Source organism: Lemur catta, chromosome 9 (genome assembly GCF_020740605.2).
Source record: "Lemur catta isolate mLemCat1 chromosome 9, mLemCat1.pri, whole genome shotgun sequence".
Classification (NCBI taxonomy): Eukaryota; Metazoa; Chordata; class Mammalia; order Primates; family Lemuridae; genus Lemur; species Lemur catta.
In genome coordinates, this window is record NC_059136.1 from 3,361,093 (window position 1) to 3,386,310 (window position 25,218).

At 42.0% G+C, this 25,218-nt stretch overlaps 1 protein-coding gene across 1 annotated transcript; it reads right to left on the minus strand.

Moving 5' to 3' along the window:
• Nucleotides 1-1,736: 1,736 nt before the first annotated feature.
• Nucleotides 1,737-24,424, minus strand: WHAMM (WASP homolog associated with actin, golgi membranes and microtubules). The gene is made up of 10 exons (XM_045561600.1): nucleotides 23,713-24,424; nucleotides 21,149-21,322; nucleotides 17,970-18,120; nucleotides 16,742-16,911; nucleotides 14,670-14,835; nucleotides 11,435-11,619; nucleotides 9,652-9,738; nucleotides 9,299-9,394; nucleotides 4,526-4,985; nucleotides 1,737-2,521 (listed from the first exon to the last, which is right to left on the minus strand). The coding sequence occupies exons 1-10, from the start codon at nucleotides 24,391-24,393 to the stop codon at nucleotides 2,229-2,231; spliced, it is 2,463 nt and encodes an 820-aa protein (XP_045417556.1). The 5' UTR covers nucleotides 24,394-24,424; the 3' UTR covers nucleotides 1,737-2,228.
• Nucleotides 24,425-25,218: the final 794 nt, after the last annotated feature.

Here is a 25,218-nt window from a genome sequence, read left to right on the forward strand (position 1 = left end):
GGTTTTACCAGGACATGGCGGTGGGAGGGCAGAGGGGCGACAGCTCCAGGCATTTAAGCTTAAGAGAGCAGCCCTCTCGGGGCAGGCGGCAGGCAGCTTGGTGTTGCTGGAACAAAGCCTGCAGGAGAAGGGGCCACCCAGGGGACAGCAGCTGGACATGAGGGTTTTGTGTACCACGCTGAGGGACCAGCCCCTACTTGTGTGGGTTGGAAAGCCAGGAAAAACTTCGAGAGGCAAAGGCTGATTGGCAGTGCTTTGCGGGGTGGATTGGAGAGCTCCAGAGCTGGACAGTAGGAGACATACTTGTCCCCACTCCTTGGCTCAGAATTCCCCGAAGGTAAAGTCTGAATTTACTTCAGGGCTTGGCTGGAAGAAGTGGGGGAAATGGAGAAATGAGGGAGAAGGTTCCAGAGGAGGAGGAGAAATCTTGATGCACAAAAGGCTGAATTGGGCCAGACCTTTAATCGGGAGAAGGCCTCTTGTCTTTGGCAGCCCTTAGAAAGCAAATTCAGAGAATTATCCAAGACTGATTCATCTCACTGGTATTTCAAAGTACTGAAATTACAAGGAGTAATTAAGAACAATGCCAAACTGCAAAATAAGCATAAGAAAGTCCCACAACGTTCTGGCTTTGCCATTTTTTTAAACTCAGGTTCTTTCCAGAGGAATGGCTTGGCCTGAGTGTGGTGGGGAAGGAGGCCGAGGGCACAGCCATTTCCCTGCCTCTGGCGTTTGGAACTGAAGCCCAGCGAGTAGCCAGCAGCGAGGGTCCCCCAGTGGAGCAGCCCTGGAACCCTGAGAGGGAGCAGTGAGGCAGGGGCCAGTGCGGAGTCAGGCCCGGGCTGGCGGACTGAGGCACACTCATGCCCAGGAGTTGTATTTCAGTTCCAGAAAGGTAGGACAAGCAACAGACCCGTGGGCAACCTGGCAGTAGCCACACCTGGCAACCGTGCCACGGAGGCAGGTCCAGGCTGAAGCTACGGAAGGACCCAGACCCCTCCCTGCTATGGCAGCTGGTATGGGCCAGAGTTAAGACGACACTGGAGGTAGGAAGATTTTGGTCTGTAGCAGGACTCTTCTTTAGGAGCAGGGAGGGTGGGTTCATTTTGTTCCGTGGAAACCCAGGAATAATGTCACACAAGTGAGGGCGAGGAGGTGAGGGGGGACGCCTGGGCAATCTGAGAAATGAATAGACTGCTTTGTATTGGTCCCTTCCCCTCTCCTAATTTTAACAATTTTAAGCAAGGAGGAAAAAAGATTTTGGCATGAGACTTCAGTTCCTAGGGGGAACACCACTATTCCACCACCTTTAGCTAAACAAATGTTTAGCTAAAATCTTATTTAAAACTTTAAACCCACCAGGCAGGGAGGGTTTTGCTTTTATAGCAGTTAAGATATTCTGCTTTCCCTGGGCATGGTGGCTCACGCTTGTAACCCCAGCACTCTGGGCAGCTGGGGCAGAAAGACCACTTGAGGCCAGGAGTTCAAGACCAGCCTGGGCAGCATAGGGAGATCCCGTCTTGACCAAAAAAAAATTTTTTTAATTATAACCAGCTGGGTGTTGCGGTGTGCGCCTGTAGTCCTAGCTCCTCATACTCAGGAGGCTGAGACAGGAGGATCACGAGTCCAGGAGTTTGGGGTTACAGTGAGCTATGATCATGCCACTGCACTCCAGCCTGGGTGACAGAGCAAGACTCTGTCTCTTTAAAAATAAATAGTTTTCATTTCCTCATGAGTGACATTGATATATTAAAATAGCTCTTTATTACGAGTTTATGCAGTGCTCAACACATAAATTTCATTTAAACATTTAAAATAACTCCTGACTATAAGCAATTTATCCTGATTATTGCTAAAATAACATTCACATTTCAACCCAGTAGTTCAGAAGGACACAGCCAGTAGTTTACCAGTGCTGTTTACTAGAGTCGTATAAACTTTCAGAATCAGGGACTATTCTAGATTACCCCTGGGGAGAAATAAGTGCTATTCTTAGGCCAGCAACACTGACGGGCTTTGACAGCCCAACTATGGGTTGGTGTGGGAAAGGCCCCCCGCCTGTGTCCCTCCCCAGTCTGACATAAGACCTCAGCATCCCACACCAAGCCCTGCTGCGTTTGGGGCATTGGGATAGCACCCTGTTCACGGGCTTTCTGAGAGCAGGCCCCGGCCCCACCTTGCCAGTCCCAGCTCGCTGTGGTGGGCGCCTCCTGAACCTGGAGAAGAGTTTAACGGTCCCACTGGCTGGGGTCCTGCTCGTCGCTGTCTTCCTCCGAGTCGGCGGACACCCTCTTGATTCGCTGGAGCGCGGCCTTGATGCTGCTCTCGAGGTCGCTGGTCGGTCTGTTGCTGGGGCTTGGGCCAGAGTTGGGGTGAACTTTCTTCAGTTTGACCCCTTGCCGTATGGCAGCCAGAATGTGCTCGTTGACTGAGGCTCGGGGAGGGGCCAGGGCGGGCACCTCTGCTTTCCGGAGAGGGGTCCTGCCCTCCCTTAAGGAGGCCAACACTTCATCCATAGATCCTGAAATGGAGTAAACAGAGCAGGTACTCTCGGGAAAGCCTACGCCTTCTCCCCGGGCCGTCAGAACAGCATCATACTAAAGCTGCAAATCTCACATCATTTAACAAATCATCATTCTGTTAAATGCCTTGATTACCTGCTAGACAAGATCAACAATAGCTCCCTAGTTGAATCCAGGATTTTAAGAGCTAGTATTTTTGTTTCACTACTTACTATTCCACTAACTTCTTCAAATCCATAGCAACTTACAGGCACAGCCGCACACACCTTTTGTTGGACTGTTTCTCAAGACACAGGTGCTGTACTCTTTCCCTGCGATCCTGAAGCGTCACGGCTGCCTGGGGTGGAAGTGATCTCACCCCCTGAGCCTGACTTGGATATCTCTGAAAGCAGATCTCCTCCATTTCCCTGCCCACTTAAAAAAAAAAAAAAAAGCCTTTAAAAAAATTTACCCCACTCTAACTTCAGTCTTGGACATTGGACATTAGTGATGACTCAGTCTATGACAATGAAGTGAGCAGGTTACCACAAATGAAAAGGCTTAAAGTAAAATTTTAACCGGCAGCTCAGTGAACCTGGAAGGGGTGGTGCTGGCACATTTTTCGGTGTGTAGCGTGTTGAATTCTGTCCACAGTACCCTAAGGTGGCTTATGGGCTTTATTTTTGAGGATGTTAAATGCTGTCAAAACACACATCAGAGTGTCGAGGCATGGTGGAGAAGCTGTTTTCATTCTGGTACCTGAGACCCCTGAGGGAGTGGGGTAAGAGCTTTCCTCACCTGCTGGAGACAGGGGCATGGCTGTGGCCACTGATCTGGACATCTTCCAGGTAAGGCTTCAAGATTAATAGTCATTTCTAGTTCAGGGTTGAAAGGTCATGCTATGGTAACAAAAAGCTATTTGATTTTGGATTTAAACCTATAGCTTGCTGTTATTACCTCCAGAAGGAAATTATAAGACAAGTTGCATAATCAAGGGCATTTTCTGGTGCTAACTCACTTTGTCATTTCAGTGAATCCAAGGACTGTGAGTTGAACAGAACTTCCCAAAACCGTGTGTGTTAAACCTTGGCTGGGAACGTGGCTTCCCCTATCCAAGGTCTAACCCAGACACACGCAGGTGAGCTCCGGCTTTTCGTTCACGTGGTGTTGTAAACCCCATGGAAATGGGCCATCTGGTCTCCACCTAACAGTGTGGACATTTTCACTTGCACCTGGTTCTAGGTACAGTGACAACCTGAACTCAGAATAACCAGAAGCACAGTTTGCAACTGTTGTATTTATATCATTCACAGCACCTATTATAATAACCTTTTGTGTTCTAGGTGCAGGTGCTCAGGCATATCTTTAAAAACAAATGTACAAAGATTTTGCTAGGATTTATCTAAAGTACACACAACCCCCAAAGCAGCAGGTTCCAAGTCTAGTGTTCCAAAGCCATGCTCCTCCGTAGTCAATGTCTAAAGCCATAATAGAAATATTCAGTATACTATACTTGCCAAGACAAAAAGTAGCCCACTTTTTCTATTTGACCCACTAGATTTTTAGAAAGATTTCCAAAAGCCTTCTACATTATGGCTAATATTCCTCTACAATAATTTCCAACCAATATTCTGCTTAAAATGCAACACGTTAATTCTATAAAGGGTTCAGAGATGGAACAGTAAGCTTAATTTAAAGCTATATTGAAAAATCTTTCAGTGATAATAATCAAATATATAGTAAAGTCTTAAGAAACTTGAAATAGGTTGATACTTTAACAGCCTCAGAAATCCCAAGTGAACATTAAATGTATAGAGATGGTTTCTTCAAACTTAATTAGCATTTACCCAACTCAGGTTTAAAGTACACTAACTTTGCAACAGCAGAGTAATATTCAAGACAACAAATAACTGGAATATTTTAAGATTGTAGAAAATTCTAAAACAAAATTTCACTGTGAAGAGGACAGCTAGAGTGCCTCAACAGCTTACAACCCCTGGGGAGCAGGCCCAGGACTCCATTACCTGGGCAGGAGAAACCTTCCAAGGAATCACGAGGTCTCTCAGCAGGTGGTTCACACACTAGAGGAAGTGGCTGATCCTCTTTTACTGTAGTCCTGATGCCAAAGTTCCGCTGGGTTGGAGCTTGAGGGGACAAGGATGGGGGAGGGAGAGGGGGAGGTGGAGGAGGAGGTGGAGGAGGAGGTGGTGGCAGTGACAATTCCTCACTGGATTTGAAGTGTGTTTGGTCACCAACTGGAACAGAAATCTGGACAGGGATATTTCCGAGACAGTCTTGACACTTGGGGGTTTTCACATTACTAACTTCAGACGAAGGAACACTTCTGGTTTTCCTAGAGGACCAGTGAGTCACCGACACCGTCGGGGAGGCTGGCGAGGACGTCCGCTGGGAAAGGCCACCTGGCAGGTTTGGAGCCACAGGTTCTGAGCAAGAGGTTTTTGTTACAGACTGAGCTGGACATTTCTGAAAGAGAAAAACGGTTGCGAAGAGTTTGCCACAAATACAAACCACTGAAATGCTGAAATTTTTTATAAATAAATTTATAAACAAACACTGATGCGTTTCTATGCATAGATGGTCTAATTCTGAGTGGCGCCTCATTTGGACAGCTGTCCTTGCTACTAACTGCTTTTCATGTGTTGAAAAGTAAGCATTTATATCCCTTGATCAAGTACTACCTTCCCTGTAATAAAATGAAGATATGAAAGGATACAGATAGATGAGAATGTTCATATTTTTACTATGAAAAATCAGAAACCCTAGCTAGTAATAAGTTAGTTGAAAAAATTGTGGCAAATTTATTCAAAATATTAAGCAGCCATGAAAAATCATAAATAATACAAAGTCTGGGAAACATCTGGAAAAATCAGATAATACAGTGTTAAAATAGCAGGACACAAAATAACATGTATTATAAATGTGAAAAAAAAGTCTATGAAAATACCAGCAGAGTGGACAGCAAAGTGATGATGTAGTAACAGGTACTACTGATATTTCTTCTCTAACTTTTAGGCTTAGAGTAAATTTCATAAATTAAAAAAAAAAAAAGTAAGTTTAAAAAGTTCTGGTCTTTCAGGTATCAATTTGATAAAGAAAAACCTAACCCTACAAAGAACTAGTCTTGTGAGAGAGGCGGTCCCTAAAGGCGGCTTTTATTAGCCAATAAAACGTAACACTGTGGAGCCACTAAAATGAACTAGGTCTATATATATTAACATGAATATATCTCAAAACCATAATTCAAGTTAAAGAAACAGGCAAAGGATGCCATATAATATACTTTTTTTTTCCCGAGATAGGTCTTACTCTATTGCCCCAGCTAGAGTGCAGTGGAGACGTCATAGCTCACAGCAACCTCAAACTCCTGGGCCCCACCAATCCTCCTGCCTCAGCCTCCCAAGTAGCTGGGACTACAAGCAGGTGCCATCACACCTGGCTAATTTATCTATTTTTAGTAGAGACGGGGTCTCGCTCAGGCTGGTCTCGAACTCCTGAGCTCAAGCGATCCTCCTGCCTCAGCCTCCCACGGTGCTAGGATTACAGGCGTGAGCTGCTGCACCCAGTGTGATACTATTAATATACACTTAAAACACACACACGGCATACAATTCACGATAACCTCAGTATTTCTATCATCTCCCTCACATTCCTCTAAGGACAAATAGCAAAGTGATGGCAACAAGCCCCAAACCTCGCTGTTGGAGACAGTCACACAGCTGTCACCCTGCAGCTGTCTGTCAGGGAGCATGTGAGAATTAGAATCCCGGAAACTCCGGGCCAGAGGGCCCAACTCCAGTGGCCACATCACCTGGCCCCTGATGTCAGGGACCCCTCGATCACCCGAGGACCCCCTCTCTGGCACTCTGGCAGCAGCATGCCCCCGTGACTCGGGACTGCTAAGTTCTGCCTTATACTGCTGGGCAGTCTGTCTCCCCAGGACAAATTAGATCCTTTACCTCACGACAGCCCTTCAGGTATTTAAAAAAAAACAGCAACAGGCACCACATATCACATGATTCTGTATCTTATCTTCTCCCTTTCCTACCTACTCCACTCCCTCCCTTCCAGATGTGCCCAAACTGGCTTTGCCCCCTTCAAGGGTGGCACTTCTTGGTAAACACAGAACCCCCTCACTCTACAGAGGACGCTTCTGTTCATAAAGTCCAAAACCCCGAGAGCATTCATCACAGGTCTGCAGTCCCCAACCCCTGGGCTGTGAACCGGTACCGGTCCATGGCCTGTTAGGGACCGGGCTGCAGAGCTCTGCTGCTCCCCTCCTCCCCCATGCCCCATCCCTGGAAAGACTGTCATCCGTGAAACTTAGGAAGGTGGGGGGCACAGCTGCTCCCCATGGCCCGTATCACTGCCTGAGCTCCACCTACCCAGCGCCCCCTTGGAAAAATTGTCTTCCGTGAAACCAGTCCCTGGTGCCAAAAGCAGGGATTGAAGGAAACTAAATTCTCAAAGTCTTTTCCCCTAAATTTAAGCCACACAGATTTTCCTGTCACCCTGCGTAAGTAAATAAGTAAGTGTCTACCACCTCCATTGTGGGCTTTTTTGGACTAGAAAACCAGTAATTTATCCCAATTTTAGGTCAGCTTGTTAGATTGTAACTAATTAATCCAGTTTGTTGGGAGCTTAAGAGGCCGGATTCTGTCATCTTAAATCTGCCTACCCCTCCCACTTTCATGCCACCCATATTTGAAAGGTCATCTTCTATACTGCCGAGCAACTCATAAATCTGAGTCAGGGCTAAGGAGACAGACTTGCAGCTGCCCTTGATCCCTTCCTCCATACTGATTCCACTCCGTTAATCAATATCCCCTTGGTGACAGCACCGAGCAGTTACTCTGCACGGGCTCTCCCCTCACTGTGCAGCTTCCCTTCCAGGCATCCCCCCTGCAGTTCATGCCCAGGCCTGGTTCCAGCCCAGCTGAATCAGAAGCTCTGGAGGTGCAGCTGGGCATTAGTAGGCAGAAGCTCCCCCAGTGATTCTGATGTGCTGCCCAGGCTGTGAGCCCCTATTGTGGCTCCGGAGTAAGAGAGGCCTGGCTGTAGCTCCTGCCCCATTTAACCTTGAGCTAAGCTGTGTAGCCACTCTGAATCTTGGTTACTCATCTGTAAAATGGTGATGAAAACATTAATATCTCACAAGGTTGTTGTAAGAATTAAATGAGAATGAATCTAAAGCACAGTGCCTGGTATGCGGAAGGCATCCAATAATGGCAGTTGTTATTGGTCAGAGTAAATGATACCGATAAGTAGATCACAAAAGAAGATGAAGTTAGTATGTTATGATTTATTCACCCCAGTGGCCCCTACTTTTGTTGTTGGTATCACATGGCATCCCTCCAAAACCTATTCCAGAATCTTCTCTGGGATGGACTGGGTTGTTTCCTCTTTTGGGGTCAACTTAGGACTTTATGAAGAAGGGGGTTGGGTGAGATCAGGTCTATGTTTTATAGTCAATAATTTAATGATATTCTTACATAAGTCCCTATTCATTTTTTTTTAAAAACCTATTTACTAGGCCAGGTACAATGGCTCACAACTGTAATCCTAACACTCTGGGAGGCTGAGGCAGGAGGATAGCTTGAGCTCAGGAGTTCAAGACCAGCCTGAGCAAGAGCAAGACCCTATCTCTATTAAAATTAGAAAAAATTAGCAAGGCATGGTGGCACACCTGTCATCCCAGCTACTTAGGAGGCTGAAGCAGGAGGATGGCATAAGCCCAGGAATTTGAGGATGCAGTGAGCTATGATGACACCACTGCACTCTAGCCTGGGTAACAAAGCAAGACCCTGTCTCTGTCTCTCTCTCTCTCTCTCTCTCCCTCCCCCGCCCCCCACACACACACAAAAGAAAAACCTATTCACTTTTAGATAAATGTTTGAGGTGATGGATATGCTAATTACCTTGATTTGATCATTACTCATTGTATACATGTGCTGAAATATCACAATGTACCCCATAAATATGTATAATCATGTGTCAATAAAAATAAAACGAAAAAATAATTTTTAAAAAGGTACAGATAACAAAAGTATAAAAATTTAAAAATAAAATAAACATTTATTTAACAGAGTACTTTCACTACACTTATATCACAATGCTTCCTTAGTAATGTTTTAAAGAATTTTTTTTTTCTTAGAGACAGTGTCCTGCTGTGTTGCCTGGGCTAGAGTGCAGTGGCATGATCAGAGCTCACTGCAGGCTCAAACTCCTGGGCTCAAGCAATCCTCCCACCTTAGCCTTCGAAGTAGCTAGGACTACAGGCACATGCTACCATTCTGTAGAGACAGGGTCTCACTGTTGCCCACGGTGGTCTCGAACTCCTGGCCTCAAACAATCCTCCCACTTCGGCCTCCCAAAATGCTTACATTACAGGTATTAGCCATTGCTCCAGGCCCATTTTAAAGAATTCTTTATTACAAATGAGGGGAAAAGCCAGCTAGAGTCAAGGGTGTTGACTATTTTCAGTTCTCCCTGCTGGCCTGAACCACAGTGGGCATGGTCAGTACCACTCAGTGAAGAGGGGAGAGGAGGGACCGAAATGTGTTCTCATGTCAAAAACAGTTGTTTTCTATCATTGTTTTTGAAACATAGTGATAATCTAATTTTTGTTTTTTATTGATATACCACAAATAATGGTATTTTTGAAATGTTTCATGTTCTGAATTATCTGTTCTTAATACTTTATACTTTCCTCCTAGCATGGGTAAGCTTCATTTGTTTCCCCAGAAAATGTAGGTGAGGTGATTATTTCCAGAACATACCTCTTTAAATGCTCTCAATCGTTGGAGTGTTTTTTGGCGTTCTTGATTTATCCATTCTTTTTTCTTCTGCTCCTCTTCTTTTATCTTGTCTCTTTTCTATATTTAAACAAACATGTATTTGTAAATTGCTCAAAATTACAATAAAATATGTCTTAATATATAATCAAAATATGTCTTGACAAGGAAAGGGGCTGTAACACACCACCACCCCCCACCAGTCTGCACGGCTGGAGGAGGGAGGCTGTCAGCTGCAGGTCCCACGCGGTGGAACTCCAGTTTCCACCAGCTTAGACACAGGCTTAGGTGTCACATTATGTCACACAAATATAAGACATTCTCCTTCAGCAGCTTACCATCTGAATACTGTGATGCTGATGAAAATATCGTATGCTTTCTTCAGCCTGTTGCAATCTGAGCCGATGATTTTCCTTGCATTGGTCCTGGTGGTGGAATAATACAAATCACCTATGTGGCTTTTAATATGACCATGGTATAGCATAAAAGGTTAAAAGAAAACAGCACTGCATTTGGGCTGTAGTGTAAGGCATTCGTTAATACTAGTTTCTGGTGTGGCTCAGTGGTACTGCCTTCTCCACAGTCACATGAGAAGAGGTGACTGGCTGCTTACAGGACTAGTTTGTTCCCGGCAGAGTGCTCTGAGAGATGAAAAAGCGAGCCACCCATCACAGAACATACAGGCCTAACAATGTGTTTTAAAAGGGTTGTTTTGAACACATTTCCCTATAATGTTATAAATATTTCCAGACATACCTACAAAAGCATAGTCAACCTACAAACATCTGAAAAATTATGTTAAAAACTATATATTTCACCTAGGCTTAACCACTCATTATATCTATATGTGTCATATGTATAAAACCCTTAATATCTGTAGAAAATAATACAGTGATAATACTAACATTTTTTAGTTTGTTTTAGGTCCTAGCCTCAATGCCAAGCACTTTACACGCCCTATGGCATTTTATCCTCCTATCAGCCATTTGATTGTATTATTACCATTATTATCCTCTTTTACAGATGAGAAACCTGAGCTCAAAAGAGATTTAAGAAATTTGCCTACAGTCATTATGGCTACCAAGTGGCCAAGCTGTGATCTGAACCCAAGTTAGTTTCCAAAGCCTGACCTCAACTACCATTCTATTAACCCAGTGCCTTCTGAATTCTAATATTTGCAGAATTAAGTGGCAAGAGCTCCCCTGACTGGGGAACGGGGAGGGATTATATCTGGAGGGTGAAGGTTACTCCAAGTCTGGATAAGAGAAGGCACAGCTGTCCTGCCCAAGAGGCGGAGGCATCCCTTCCTCTCGCCACAGTTGTGCAGTGCCCAAGGAGGCTTCTCCCAGGGCTTATAGATTTTCTGAAATGTGGAGCAAAGGGCAAACGCCTGTCCATCTTCCAATCATCTGAGGAACAGTTCCTAAATCCAGAAGCTCCAATACTTGAACACAGACATGCAAAGAATATTATTCTAATGAAGTGTTAAAAAAGCATTTATATTTGCATGAAAGAGTAATAAATGTTTTTGTAAGCTACAAAAGTCACAATCTTCATGCTTTCCTAATTCCAGTATAATAAGTAAATACATATAAAAGTCTGGATACAAATGAAATACAGGCGCTTTCTTTTCTATTAGAAATAATTAAATTTCTTAGTGTATTATCTTTTATGTATTCATAGAGTTTTTAAAAATTAAGAAAAAATCACTCACCAAATATAATCTGAAATGAGCTGATTATTATATCTGATTTTTTATAATCAATTTATAATCAAATATAGTTTAGAATTTGCTGTATTTGATTATTAGAAATAGAGTTTCTACCTATTGTGATTTTAAAAGCACCTGTGTATGCAATGGGCATTCAACGGATAGTTATTAAATGAATTAATTAAAATCTAGAGATTTGGGTAAATGCTTAAATCCCAAAAGGAACAAAGAATCTTTTTAAGAAGAACATTTTAAGTGTATTTTAATTATAGCCACTGATATGTACATAAACATTCAAAAAATTAATCACTGTGTTGGTAAAACCTTATTTTCAATACCCCCTTTATCTTTCACAAGAGAAGAAATCCCCAGAAGAGGAAAGAAACAAAAGCCGCTCTGGGCACGCCTACCTTTCTGTTCCTGAGATAGGCCCTTCTGGCGCAGAGCCGGCCCCGTTTGGCCTCCAGCTGCTGGCACTGCTGGCTGAGCTTCTGCACCTCCAGATTGCTCTCCTGCAGCCCCCCTTCACGCTCAATGACTTTAAGTTCCTCCGGGCTTTCACATGGATCATAATAGACAACTTCATCCTGTTTCTCTAAAAATGTATTACTGAATTTTTAAAAAATAATGCATAACATTTTTTTAACATAAGTGAAAATCACTTGTAATCCCACTGCTCAGGGAGAACTACTATACACACATACTACTTTTATAGCTACACGTATGGACGAAGTTCTAAGAACATTTTCCATGTGATAGCAATATAATTTTAATGGCAACATAGTATTCTCTAATTTAAGCATTTCCTATTGTTAGACTGCTCCAATATTCCATTATTCATTTCACTGTGATAAACAGCTCTATATATAAATCTGTGTACATTTTTTATTACTTTCTTAGCAGATAAATATTTATTTATTTATTTATTTATTTATTTATTTTTTTTTTTTGAGACAGGGTCTCACTTTCTTGCCCGGGCTAGAGTGAGTGCCGTGGCATCAGCCTAGCTCACAGCAACCTCAGACTCCTGGGCTTAAGCGATCCTACTGCCTCAGCCTCCCGAGTAGCTGGGACTACAGGCATGAGCCACCATGCCCGGCTAATTTTTTTTTTTTTTTTTTTTTGTATATATATTTTTAGTTGGCCAGATAATTTCTTTCTATTTTTAGTAGAGACGGGGTCTCACTCTTGCTCAGGCTGGTCTCGAACTCCTGACCTCGAGCGATCCACCCGCCTCGGCCTCCCAGAGCTAGGATTACAGGCGTGAGCCACCGCGCCCGGCCAGATAAATATTTAAAGCTCTTGGTATCCATTGCCAAGTTGCCCTCCAGAAAGGCAATTTATATTCTACCAGCAGTATTTCATTAAGGTGCCTTAATGATATTTAATCTTGATTACATATTGACTTTTAAAAAAATATGCTTACTGTAACAAATTCAAACTCTATAGAAGTACATAAAATAAAAAGTGAAAATTTTTTTTTCACCTCCTTCCCCAAATTTTCTGAATCCCATTCCCAGAGGAAGACATTTTATGAACAATTTCATGTGCATCCTTCCAGATTAACTTTTTTAAAATGGACTTTTTCCCTAAATATGGAAAATGCTCACAAAATGAAAGTACTGCAAAAAAATTTTGAATACCTAGGATTAAACTAAATGTTCAGGATCTATATGAAGAAAATTATTAAATTTGGAGGAACTTTAGGGGAAACAAAAAAGATTTAAATAAATGGAGAGACATACCATGTTCTTGGGTGGGAAGATTCAAAATTGCAAAGACGACAATTCTCCCCAAAGTAATCTCTAATTTTAAGCACAATCCCAATAAAAATTCCAACGAGTTTTTTGTTTGTTTTGAAATCGATTCTAAAGTTCATCTGGAAGAATAAAGGAATGAGAATAGTCAGAAAACTTGTGGGGAAGTACAGAAACAGGGTGGGGTGCCTAACCAGACACGAAAATGTGCTTCCACGGCATAGTCATAAGAGCAGTATGGAGCCAGCATCAGAAGCCACTCACAAATCAATGAAGAATAACAAGTCAGAAACAGATCACAGTTAATGTTTTTCAAATTGGTGATTGGGACTGCTAATAATTTGGGGAGGGAGTGCAGTCTCTACCAGAGTCAAAATTAAATTTCAGCTACCTTGAAGTTTTAAAAAAGCAAAATCATAAAAACAGTAAAATAAAATGTAAATGTATATTGATATAATTTGGAGAGGAGGAGAACATTGCCAGGCATAATACCAAAAGCAGAAACCAAGGGGGGTAAAGATTGATAAATGTGACTTCATAAAAATTAAATATTTATATAAGGCAAGAAAAAGCAAATGACAGGGAAAAATTATTTGCAACATATGCCAGACAACAGAGTAATATCCTTAATATGGAAAAGACATATTCTAAGGAAGAATGGGCCAAGACCATGAATAGGGAGCTCATGAAATAAATACAAATGGTCAGTAAATCTACAAAATTGTGTTCAGTATCACTTGTAATTAAATAACTAAAAATTAGATGTCATTTTTTTCTATTAAGTAAGCTTAAATTTTTTCTAACTGGCAGGAGTATGGGAAAACATACACACTCACACTTGGCTGATACAAGTATCATTTTGAGCAACCGATCTAGAGGGCCGTTATGTATATGAAATTTAGAAAACAGAAAATATAAGGGTGAGAAAAAAATGTATCTCAAATAATTGTTGTAGTGTTAACAGATATATATCAAAAGGTAAATGATACACTGCCCTTGACCCAATAATTCCACCTTTAGAAATTTATTCCAAGGAAATAATCTGTCCTATACACAAAGACATGTGTAAAGGAAAGTTCTCCATTATACTGCCATTCAAAACTGCAAAAAATTGAAAATCACAACACATCCATATAATGGAATACTATGCAGCCATTAAAATTTTGATGTTTTTATTACCTACTGAAGTGGAAAGATAGTTATTATACATTAAACGAAAAGGAGGTTACTGAACAGAATATATAGTTTTGGCTAAAATATTCATTTATTTAGCATATAAAAAAGGCTACAAAGTGATACAACAAATCATTAATACTAAGTATCTCTAGATGATGGGATTGGGGTAATAGTTTTTCTTTCTTTGTTTTGCTATGTGTTAACAATGGGTTTTTTTTTTTTTTTTGAGACAGAGTCTCACTCTGTTGCCCAGGCTAGAGTGCTGTGGCATCAGCCTAGCTTACAGCAACCGCAAACTCCTGGGCTCAAACAATCCTCCTGCCTCAGCCTCCCTAGTAACTGGGACTAACAGGCATGCGCCGCCATGCCCGGCTAATTTTTTCTGTATATATTTTTAACTGGCCAGCTAATTTCTTTCTATTTTTAGTAGAGACAGGGTCTCACTCTTGCTCAGGCTGGTCTCGAACTCCTGAGCTCAAACAATCCACCCGCCTCGGCCTCCCAGAGTGCTACGGTTACAGGCGTGAGCCACTGTGCCTGGCCAACAATGAATATATATTTAAATAATAAAAATACTGAAGGGAAACTTCATTTAGGAAATTTCAGTAGATGTTATACATAACTTACAAGAAGTAACTGATAATAATGGTCTGTATTTCCTTACATGTATAATTTAAACATTTTAATCTATACATTTAAATATAAATTTTACCTTTCATAAGTCTTTTAGTAGAGTCCAGCTGTGTAATAAGCAGTATTTCTTCATTTTTTAATATCTCAAATTTAACCTCAAATAGTTCTAATTGAATTTCATAAAATTGTATTTCCAATTCATCTACAACATCTATATTTTTTTCTTGTTCTGGAAGATCTTCCATCTTGTTTACATGGAAAAAAGAATAAGTTAAAATAATTAGTATATTAAAAGCAAACGTTGGAAGCATTCTAGATTTTTTTTTTTTTTGAGACAGAGTCTCACTCTGTTGCCTGGGCTAGAGTGAGTGCCGTGGCGTCAGCCTAGCTCACAGCAACCTCAAACTCCTGGGCTCAAGCGATCCTCCTACCTCAGCCTCCCAAGTAGCTGGGACTACAGGCATGCGCCACCATGCCCAGCTAATTTTTTTTATACATATATATTTTTTTAGTTGTCCAGCTAATTTCTTTCTATTTTTTAGTAGAGACAGGGTCTCGCTCTTGCTCAGGCTGGTCTCGAAGTCCTGAGCTCAAACGATCTGCCCACCTCGGCCTCCCAGAGTGCTAGGATTACAGGCTCTAGCTATTTTCTATTCTTTGCTCATTACTAAACATAAAAAAGCAAATAGGGAAGAAACACTTTTCCATTTCATCTAGTGAGACAAAAATGCCTTATTCCACATTCATTACAAATACTTTATCTCATCCTTGAAACATACAAAAACATTTAGGTATTGAAAATGACAAATGGCAATGAGGTATTATCATGAGCTGAAAGTCTGTGTCCTCCCCCAAATTCCTATCTTGAAGCTGTAACTCCCAATGTGATGGTATTTGGAGGTGGGGCCCTGGGAGGTAATTAGGTTTGGATTATGTCAAGAGTGGTGTCCTCATGATGGGATTAGCACCCTTATAAGAAGAGAAACAGTGGGATGGCTCTTTCTGTCTCCATGAACATACACCAAAGAAAGGTCACATGACCACACAAGAAGGCAACTGTCTACAAGCCAGGAAAAGAGCCTTCAGACACTGAATCTGCAGGCACTTTGATCCTGGACTTCCTAGCCTCTAAAACTATGAGAAATAAATGTCTGTTGAAGCCACCCAATCTACGGTATTTTGTTATAGCAGCCAGAGCCAACTAAAACAAGTATTTACAGTGTTTTCTAATTTAAAGTCATCAGATAACAAAAAATTAAAATGACTGTGATCCTAGGATGAAGCATCTTTTTGATTATTCTATAAAGTACTGAAAACATTGCTGGATTGATTTTAAAATATTAATATATTACCCACTTCAATACTGAGCTCAGCGTTATGATAAAGTAAATCCTACAATATAATATTTCAAAAACATTTTGACCAAAGGGAAACTTTATGGCCGAAATTTCATAGTCTTTAGATTCTTACCTACTAGAACTGTGGTCCCCAACCCCAGGCAGTGGACCAGTACACGTCCATGGCTTTAGGAACAGGGCCACACAGCAGGTGAGCGGCTAAGCCAGTGAAACTTCATCTGCATTTACAGCCGCTCCCCCTTGCTCGCATCACCACCTGCGCTCTGCCTCCTGTCATGTCAGCAGCGGCATTAGATTCTCACAGGAGCACGGACTCCACCGTAAACTGCACGTGCGAGGGATCTGGGTTGCGGCTCCTTGTGAGAATCTAATGCCTGATGATCTGAGGTGGAGCTGAGGCCGTGATGCTAGTGCTGGGGAGTGGCTGGAAATACACATTATCATTAGCAGAGAGGTTTGACTGCACAGAGACCATCATAAATCAGTTGCTTGCAGACTCATACCAAAACTCTATCAGTGAGTGGCAAGTAGCAATGTAATAATAATAGAAATAAAGTGCACAATAAAATGTAATGTGCTTGAATCATCCCAAACCACCCCCTGCAACCCCTGTCTGTGGAAAAACTGTCTTCCATGAAACCAGTCCCTGGTGCCAAAAACCTTGGGGATCGCTGTACTAGAAGATGGAATTAGACTAACTGAAGAAAGGAAGCTCTTTAACAATGCCTGGCAAGAGTGCTATCTAAAATAAAAGTGTATTTTCAAAACACAGTTACATTTATTTTTGTCTTACCTTTTGTTGAATTTCAGCTCTTTTGTGATTTAAACACAACTCCATGGCTCGCATGAGTTGCAGAGTCTCTCGAGCTAGCATCAGCTTAAGCTTTTCTAACCTGGGACATGCTGTGGCCCAGGCAGCCTGCCCAAACCTCTTCCCATCCTGTTCCATTTGTTTCTGCATTCCTGTTGAATTATAATTAATAAAATAAAATACAATTACAACTCATTAAAAAGGGGAAAATTTATCATGAGCTAATCCTTTATTGCCTCTCATATTGCCTGTAAAACATCCTTTTTAAAAGAACTTTTAATTTTATTTCAATAACTTTTTTATCATTACAAAAATAATACAGGGTCATTGATATAAAATCTTAGGTACTCCATTTTTAAAAAGATAATAAATTATGATCTCACCTAGTTGAGGCAATTGCTTCTTACATTTTGGTACATATACTTCCAGACTGTTTCTATGTCTAGCTAGGCAGACTATATGGATAGTTTATCCAAAAAAACCAGGATCTTCATTCTGCTCTAGATCTTATTTGCCTACTAGAAACTCTTTTCATTAAAAAAAAGATATAGAGAATCATGCTTAATAGCCACATAGTTTTATGTTTTATGAATATCCCATAACTTAAAAAGACTGACAGACATTCAGGCATTTCCTATCTGGGGCTGTTACTGACAGTGATTTAAGATTAGAAAAAAGCCTGTCACCCAGCCCACGCGCCCTGCGCCCCTCACCCCTGCCTGTCTTGCCAGCGTTCTCCCTCAGACCACATTCTCTGCAATCCAGCCCCGGGGGTTTTAAGTTCCTGGTATTGGCCAAGTTCCCTCAAGCCAGAGGACTGTTGCAAATGCTATTCCTTCTGCCTGGAACACTCTTCCCTCACTTTTTTTGCCTTCAACTTCCATTTACCCTTCAGATATCAGAGCAAGCACCGCTTCTCAGAAGGCTTTAGTAACCACCCTGGTGCAGACCAATTTCTTTCTCACAGGCTCTCAGAGCCCACGTTTCTCTTCTTTGTGTTACTTATTGCCACTGCCATTTTCCATGTGCTTAAATGAATATATACGATTTCTCTCCCCTCACCAGACTGTACAGTGTCTACTTATACTTATCCATGCACTGAATTCCCAGCATCTATAAAACAGAGTACCTGATGCTTAAGAGGCACTCAAATAGTTTTTGAATAAAATGCAAACTGTATTTATCTCAGTGTAGCATTTTTTATTATCACCTGCTAATGCTTTTACTGTTTCCTTAAAATAATTCACTGTGATATCTTGAATAGAGACAACAGCTTCTTCAGCCCGTCTAGTCCATTCTTTGGCTTCCTGCTGTAGGACAGCTATCCTTCTAGGACCCAAGTCATCCTCATCCAAGGACTTCTACAGAAAGAAGAGAAAATTATCTTAGTAAGAGATAACAGTAATGTAGAGCTGTTAGGAAACTGAAAGGAAATTGGCCACGTGGATTATTTTCACTAGTTTTATTACCATTATTTAGTCAATTAAATTTTCATTGATTCAGCAATCCCTTACTGAGTATGAGTCAGGCCATAAGCTGGGCACCACTTGGAAGAAAAAAGCCTTATCTTCGCATGCCTATAATAACTTTCTAGAGAGGAATGCCGTCAAGTTATGTTTCTATTAATAGTAACAATTGTTTGAGATCTGTGTTGTTCAGAACTCAGCATTGGGCCTGGTACACAGCACTCAGGTGTTAACTGTTGCTATGGTTTATTTTAGGGATATGACAAGAAGCTTTTCAATACTTTGGTTCTTTTCTGAAGGGTAAATGTAATACAGCCACCTAAAAGACAGTAAAATCTGTATATTCATGATTATGACATGTACTGGCATGGACTGAATGGTTTTGTCACCCCCAAAATTCATTAAGTTGAAGCCTAAATCCCCAATTTGATGATATTTAGAGATAGGACCTTGGGGAAGTAATTAGGTCGTGAATGGGATTAATGCCCTTATGAAAAGAGGAGACACAAGATCTCTCTCTGCTCTTCACATGAGGACACCGCAAGACAGTCATCTACAAATTAAGAAGCTGCCCCTCACCAGACACTAGATCTGCTGACACCTTGATCTTGGGCTTCCCAGCCTCCAGAATTGTGAGAAAAAAAACTGCTGTTGTTTATAAGCCACCTAGTCTATGGTACTTTGTTTTAATAGCCTGAACTAAGCCATGGATTAGGTTGGTGCAAAAGTAATTGCTGTTTTAGCACTGTTGAAACTTGCAATTTGATATTGTAATACATTCTTAAATAAATGTGGTTTTGTTACACATCATTTTAATGAACATTTCTTACTTTATGTTTTTTTGTTAATGACTTATTGTTGGCTGTTTATTTTATATTTATTTTAGACTATGGAAATGATGTTAGACAAAAAGCAAATTTGAGCGAATTTCTTATTCGATTCAAATGGGTCATAAAGCAATGGAGACAACTCATAACATGAACAACGCATTTGGCCCAGGAACTGCTAACGAACGTACAGTGCAGTGGTGGTTCCAGAAGTTTTGCAAAGGAGATGAGAGCCTTGAAGATGAGGAGCACAGTGGCCGGCCATCGGAAGTTTTGCCTCATGCGCCACATTCACCTGATCTCTCGCCAACTGACTATCACTCCTTCAAGCATCTCCACAACTTTTGGCAGGGAAAATGCTTCCACATCCAGCAGGATGCAGAAAATGTTTTCCAAGAGTTCATGGAATCCTGAAGCATGGACTTTTACACTACAGGAATAAACAAACTTATTTCTCGTTGGCAAAATGTGTTGATTGTAATGATTCCTATTTTGTTTAATAAAGATATGTTTGAGCCTAGTTATGATGATTTAAAATTCACAGTCCAAAACCACAATTATTTTTGCACCAATCTCAATACTACTATGTCATCCAGCATCCAATTTTTCTTCTACAAAGTATGATTCAGTAACATAAGAAATATGTACAGGTTAGCTGCAAGGAAATACAAACCAAAGCCACAATGAGATACCACTTCACACCCACTACGATGGCTGTACCCCCCAAAACAGACAATAACAAGTGTGGTGATGATGTGGGCAGACTGGAACCTCACTTACTACTTTTGGGAATGTGAAGTGGTGCACTTGCTTTGGAAAAGTCTGGCAGTCCTTCAATAGGTGAACATTGAATTACCATATGACTCAGCAGTTCTACTCATCAGCACATACACAAGAGAAATGAAAACATATGTCTACACAGGAACTTCAAAACAAATGTTCATAACAGCATCATTCATAATAGCCAAAAGGGAAACAACCTAAATTTCCATCAACTGATAAATGGATAAGTAAAATGTAGTATTATTTATATAATGAATATTATTCAGCAATAAAAAGAAATGAAGTCCTGACACATGCTACAGCATGGAGGAACCTTGAAAACACTGTGCTAAGTCAAAGGAGCCAGTTACAAAGGACCATATATTGAATGATTCCATTTATATGAATCCCCGGGGTAGGGAAATCCGCACAGAAAGCAGATTGGAGGCTGCCTAGAGCTGGGGGAAATGGGGAATGACTGCTAATGGGTATGGGATTTCTTTTTGGGGTAAAAATATCCTAGAATTCGGTAATGATGGTTGCACAATTCTGAATATACTAAAAACCATTGAACTGCATACATTAAATGTATGGTCTGTGAATGAGATCTCAAGAAAGCTGTTCCTTAAAAAAGGAAAAAATATGTATAAGACATAAAGACTTTCCAAAGAACAGACTATCAAAATAATGAGCAGGACTTTGTCTACAGGTTAGAGTGGCATAAGTTTCATCTAACATGATGCCATTTTTATATAGTACAATAACCTGTAGGGGTCATGAGAGCGCGTGTGGAGAGATGGTTCCGTGCAGGGGGCAGAGATCAAGAGATCACTCCACCGTCTCCTGATTCCAGTTGTTGAGACCCAAGGCAAGCTATTTATTAACAAATCCTCTGGCTCTAGATTGGTGTGTAACACTGGAATAATGATGTCTCTTCTAAATAGCGTCTAAAGTTAGCATTTAAAATAGTGTTTAAACTAAAGTTTAAATTACTGAATTACAATCTAGGGCCCTGCTATTTAAATTTTCATCCTATTTCTAAGAAATGTGCACGTGTCCTTAGAGGTGGAAAACAAGCTGAAGCAAATAAACATCACATCAAAATCAATTCATCAGCAGAAAAAGTGCTTAACTCTTTAAAATCTCCAGAAATCTTAAGGTATTAAGGGTGACCAACATAAATGTCTTCATTTTTTAATCAATTTTAAACATAAATTCAATATTTAAATGTAATAGTGAACCAAAAGTACACAGACTGAACCTTAAATGTGACTAAAGAAAGAATATGACAAATAATATAATCTGATAAAATAAAAAATATAAAGAAAACATACCAAAATATCAAGCTTACACGAAGTTGCAACTTCTCGCATATCCCTGAATGGCTGCAGTAAATACTGGAAGAACATGGTTGCCGCAGTAACTAATTCCTGGTACGCTTCATCTTCCTCTTGGTAAATTTTCATTAATGCTACCATGGTGTTGGCTTTTGCATGTCCTTGAAGAACCTAGAAGGCAAATGTAAATAAAGCTCAAATCTGGACAGTATTGTTTATAAAACCGTAAAATACCAAACAAAATTAAAGAAACCTCAATGTCCTCAACTTTAATACATACATTTTAAATAATGATTAAATATGAAAATGTCCTCCAACCAAAATGCCCAATAAAACAAGAAAGGTTAAATAAATTATGATATAGCCATGGCAGAATATTATTATTATAGTCATTCAGCACTGTGTTTTTGAAGACTATTTAATGATATGGGAACTTTTATATTTTAAATAGGGCAGAAAGCAGAGTGCAAAATTTTATCTCAGCTCTATACTAAATATGCAGAGAAGAGGACCCAAAAGAGTCATCAAACATTAATAGCAGTTATCGTCGGAACATAAATTGTGGATATTTTTCATTTGACTTTTCTGACTGTAAAGGTTTTGTGAGGCTGTACTCCTTTTTTAAAGGCTCATAGACATTATAGAGCTGTCTCCAAGTATTACTACTTCTCCAGCATGTTGACTCTTAATTCCCCCAGGTTAACATTCCCACCAATCCCCCAGCAGAGTCCACTCATTTACAGAGCCTCAACGTGGCTCTAGCCCCTGCTGAGCACTGCTTCTGATGCAGGGTAGAAAATAAACAGTTTATAATCTAGGTGAACTCCTTTGGTAGGAAATTATCTTACCCCCAGAAGAAGAGAAATAAACTCAAGTAACAGTGTAGATTTTTTTTCAATGAATACATTCTTAAATTCTTCTATTTCTGTCCTTCTACTTAAGGATAAAGTGATCTACTTTCAGCTGTAGTTTTATCAAAAGGTGATTAGTGTTAGGAAAAAAGTGAATGGCTTGCTGAACAAAATTAAAACACACACATGCAAAAGTAAACTTAAGGCAACTGATACTTTTCAGCCTTATTTTTTAGACTATTCAGACAAATTCCATAGTTAAAACGTTCAGCTTCACTTTATGTATCCTAGCAATACTAGTAATTGGTCTAATTCTAAAATCAACTGCTTTTCTATTCTAAATATAAGGTATTAAAATTATATACACTTCCACAGATATGGCATATTCTGTATTTAAACCTCTCTCCTTGCCCATATTTAAGTTCCAGATAAACACATGAACTACACTAGTGTGAACAGTTAGCTCAAAAGTATGAACTAAATTAGTACTACAACACCCCTGACCCCTGAATGAACTTCAATTTGGGAAGAGTGTAATTTTTCCAATAATAACTACTGTATACATATCATATAAATGTTAAGAGTTTAAGGAGAAACCACTTCTCTGTGAGAAACCAAGTGTCTAAAAAGCAAAAGTCTGATATATAAAATGATGAAGATCAAAAGCTGACTGGCCTGAAACTCTCCTGTTGCTTCCTCATATGATAAAGAGAAATTAACACATGGGGAGTGTGTAAATATTTACACATAAAACCCGCAGTATGATCTCACTAACAAACTCCTTTTATAAAACCATTTTAATTTAGAAAGCTCATTCTATATTTAGCTTACGAGGATATAATTAAAATTCTGAAATGTGGCTGAACTCTTCTACACCTCCCCTTTCTCAAAAGAATCCACAGAAAAATATCATTCAGGTTAATGATGGCTTAAAGGAGAAAGAGCAGACATGTCCAGGTTAGAGAACAAATGACCAAATCTTGGCTCGCCTTAGTAAATTTTGAGTATCGGTATATAAGCCACATTTTCTCCTCAACCCTTCTGTTAACTTACACTTTCCCCTCCCCTTAGCCTCTGTTAAGTTTACCATTCAAATTGTTCTCTCTCGAGCTACTTCTTTCAAGCTTAAAAGGACACTCCTGTGGTTGCTCTTCGAAACTAATGAATAAAGCTCACTTTCTGTGGGTTTTCCATTCGACCAAGTCTTGATAACTTAAAAAAACAAAACAAAAGCCATTTCATCCTCTAAAACATTTTATCCCCATTCTTGGTCTTCCTTCATATGCACAACCTGGAACTGTTTACATTTAGTCCATATTATTATTTTCTGCGTGGAAATATGGGTTCTTTTCAGTTTTGCTTTCAATATTTCTGGCATTTCTCGTTGCAACATCCTGCTCTGCCAATAACTTCAGGGAAAAGGTTAAGGGCCTGGCCTAGCCTAGCTCCTACCTGCCAACAGCCTTTGATCTAACTAGTCCGTCCTCTCTGCAGGCCTTAAGCGAGCTCCCGCCTAATGCTCCCAGCAGCTCTCCCACAGGTGAGGGCCCGGGTGAACCTGCGGCTCTCCCTGCGCGCCCGCTCCGCCAGCCGGGTCAGACTGTGACCCTGACCTCTCCCAGCACCAAAAGAACCGTAGGAAACGGCCCACGGCGTAACGAACGCGCACCAACGCCACGGCTCGGGGTCGCGCGGCCCGGCCGGCCGTACCTGGCACAGCCGGGCGCCCGCCTCGGCCCGCCGCGAGCGCAGGGCCCGCTCCCGGAACTCGCGCAGGCTCTCGCAGTCGGCCGCGCCACCCTCGGCCGGGAAGAGCGCGTCGCGCACGGCGGCGCCGCCGCAGCCGTCGGCCGCCTGGCCCAGGTAGCGCTCCAGCTGCCGACACAGCTCCTGCAGCGCCGCCTCGCCGGGGCCCGCGCGCGCCGGCCACACCAGCCCCCACAGCCCGAGCCTCAGCCAGGCCCCGCCGCCGCCCGCGTCCAGCTCCGGCGGCAGCCGCGGGAAGCAGTGCTCCAGGGGCGGCCACAGCGCCGCCAGCTGCCGGTGCGCGCCGCGGAGCCCGGCGGCCGAGAGCAGACCAGCCCAGCTGGGCGGGGGCGCGGCGGCCTCGCGCTCGGGCTCTGGCCGGCTCCCCTTGTGCCGCCGCCGCTGCGCCGTGCGGTCGTGACAGGTCACGGCGAACTTGCCCTCCGCGTCGTTCCAGGCCACCAGGAAGCGCAGCTGGTGCCGCTCGGGCTCGGCGAAGAGGTCCTCGCGGACCGGCACCCAGCCCTCCAAGCTGTCGGGCTGCTCGTACTCCATGGCGGCCGGCGGGCAGCGGCCCGAGGGCTCGGCTCGCCCGGGCCAGGCCTCTGCGCACCCCAAGGCCCACGAAGGCCCGAACCGCGACATTTTCCGCCGGACTCTGACCCGCGTAGGCGCCCCGCTGTGCCCCGCCCCGCACTTTGGATTGGCTGCCTGCTGCCCGCGAGGCTTCCAGCAGGCGTCCGGGATTGGTTGAGTGATAGAGGGCGGGTCAGTGACAACCAATGAAAAGGTCAAGAGGGCTACCTCCGCCTCGCCTGGCGCCTGGGAATTACCACTCTTGCCTCACCCGGCCCACCTTTGGACATGCTCACGTTGGGAGAACACTGGTTAAATGGACGAGTTATTGTCTTGGCCTCCTACACTGAACTGTGAACTTCTTGAGAACAGGGACCCGCCTGATTTTGTCTGCTGTCACGGCCCTATTGAATATATATATGGTTCCTGTCCTCAAGAATGTCACAAATGTGCTGGGGAGATCAAACAAAATTAAACTCAATAATTATTTATGGAGAGCCTCTAAGTGCCAAGCACTGGGTAGGAGCCACAGATTTATTCTGTCAATTCAACAAGCTTTCACTGAGTGTCTGCTATGTGCCAGTATTTGAGAGGGGGCAGGTAGAGGAGAATCCAAAAAGATGTCTCTGCGTTCAAAGCATCTCAGCTTCCAACCAGCGTGTTTAAGTACAATCTATGTTCTAACTCTTCATTTTAGATGTAAAGAGAGACCCAGAAAAGTAACTTAAGATACACCAACACTCAGAGACTAAATAAGACCACCTGGCTACTGAAGACCTATTTAAGGAGATACGAAGAAATCCAGTTTACATGTGGGAATGGAGTTTGGGGTGGAGCTGGGTTTGTTCATACAACAGGGAACAAGAAAGCCCTAGTTAGTCTCTGCCTAGGAAA

Excerpts from the sequence above, each read along its gene's own strand:
- WHAMM (XM_045561600.1), bottom strand. The coding sequence starts at position 24,393 with ATGTCGCGGTTCGGGCCTTCGTGGGCCTTGGGGTGCGCAGAGGCCTGG. Across the intron at positions 16,912-17,969 it reads AACAGTAAAAGCATTAGCAG|GAATGCAGAAACAAATGGAA; the intron begins GTGATAATAAAA and ends ATAATTCAACAG. Across the intron at positions 2,522-4,525 it reads GGAAGGTTTCTCCTGCCCAG|GATCTATGGATGAAGTGTTG; the intron begins GTAATGGAGTCC and ends ACTCCATTTCAG.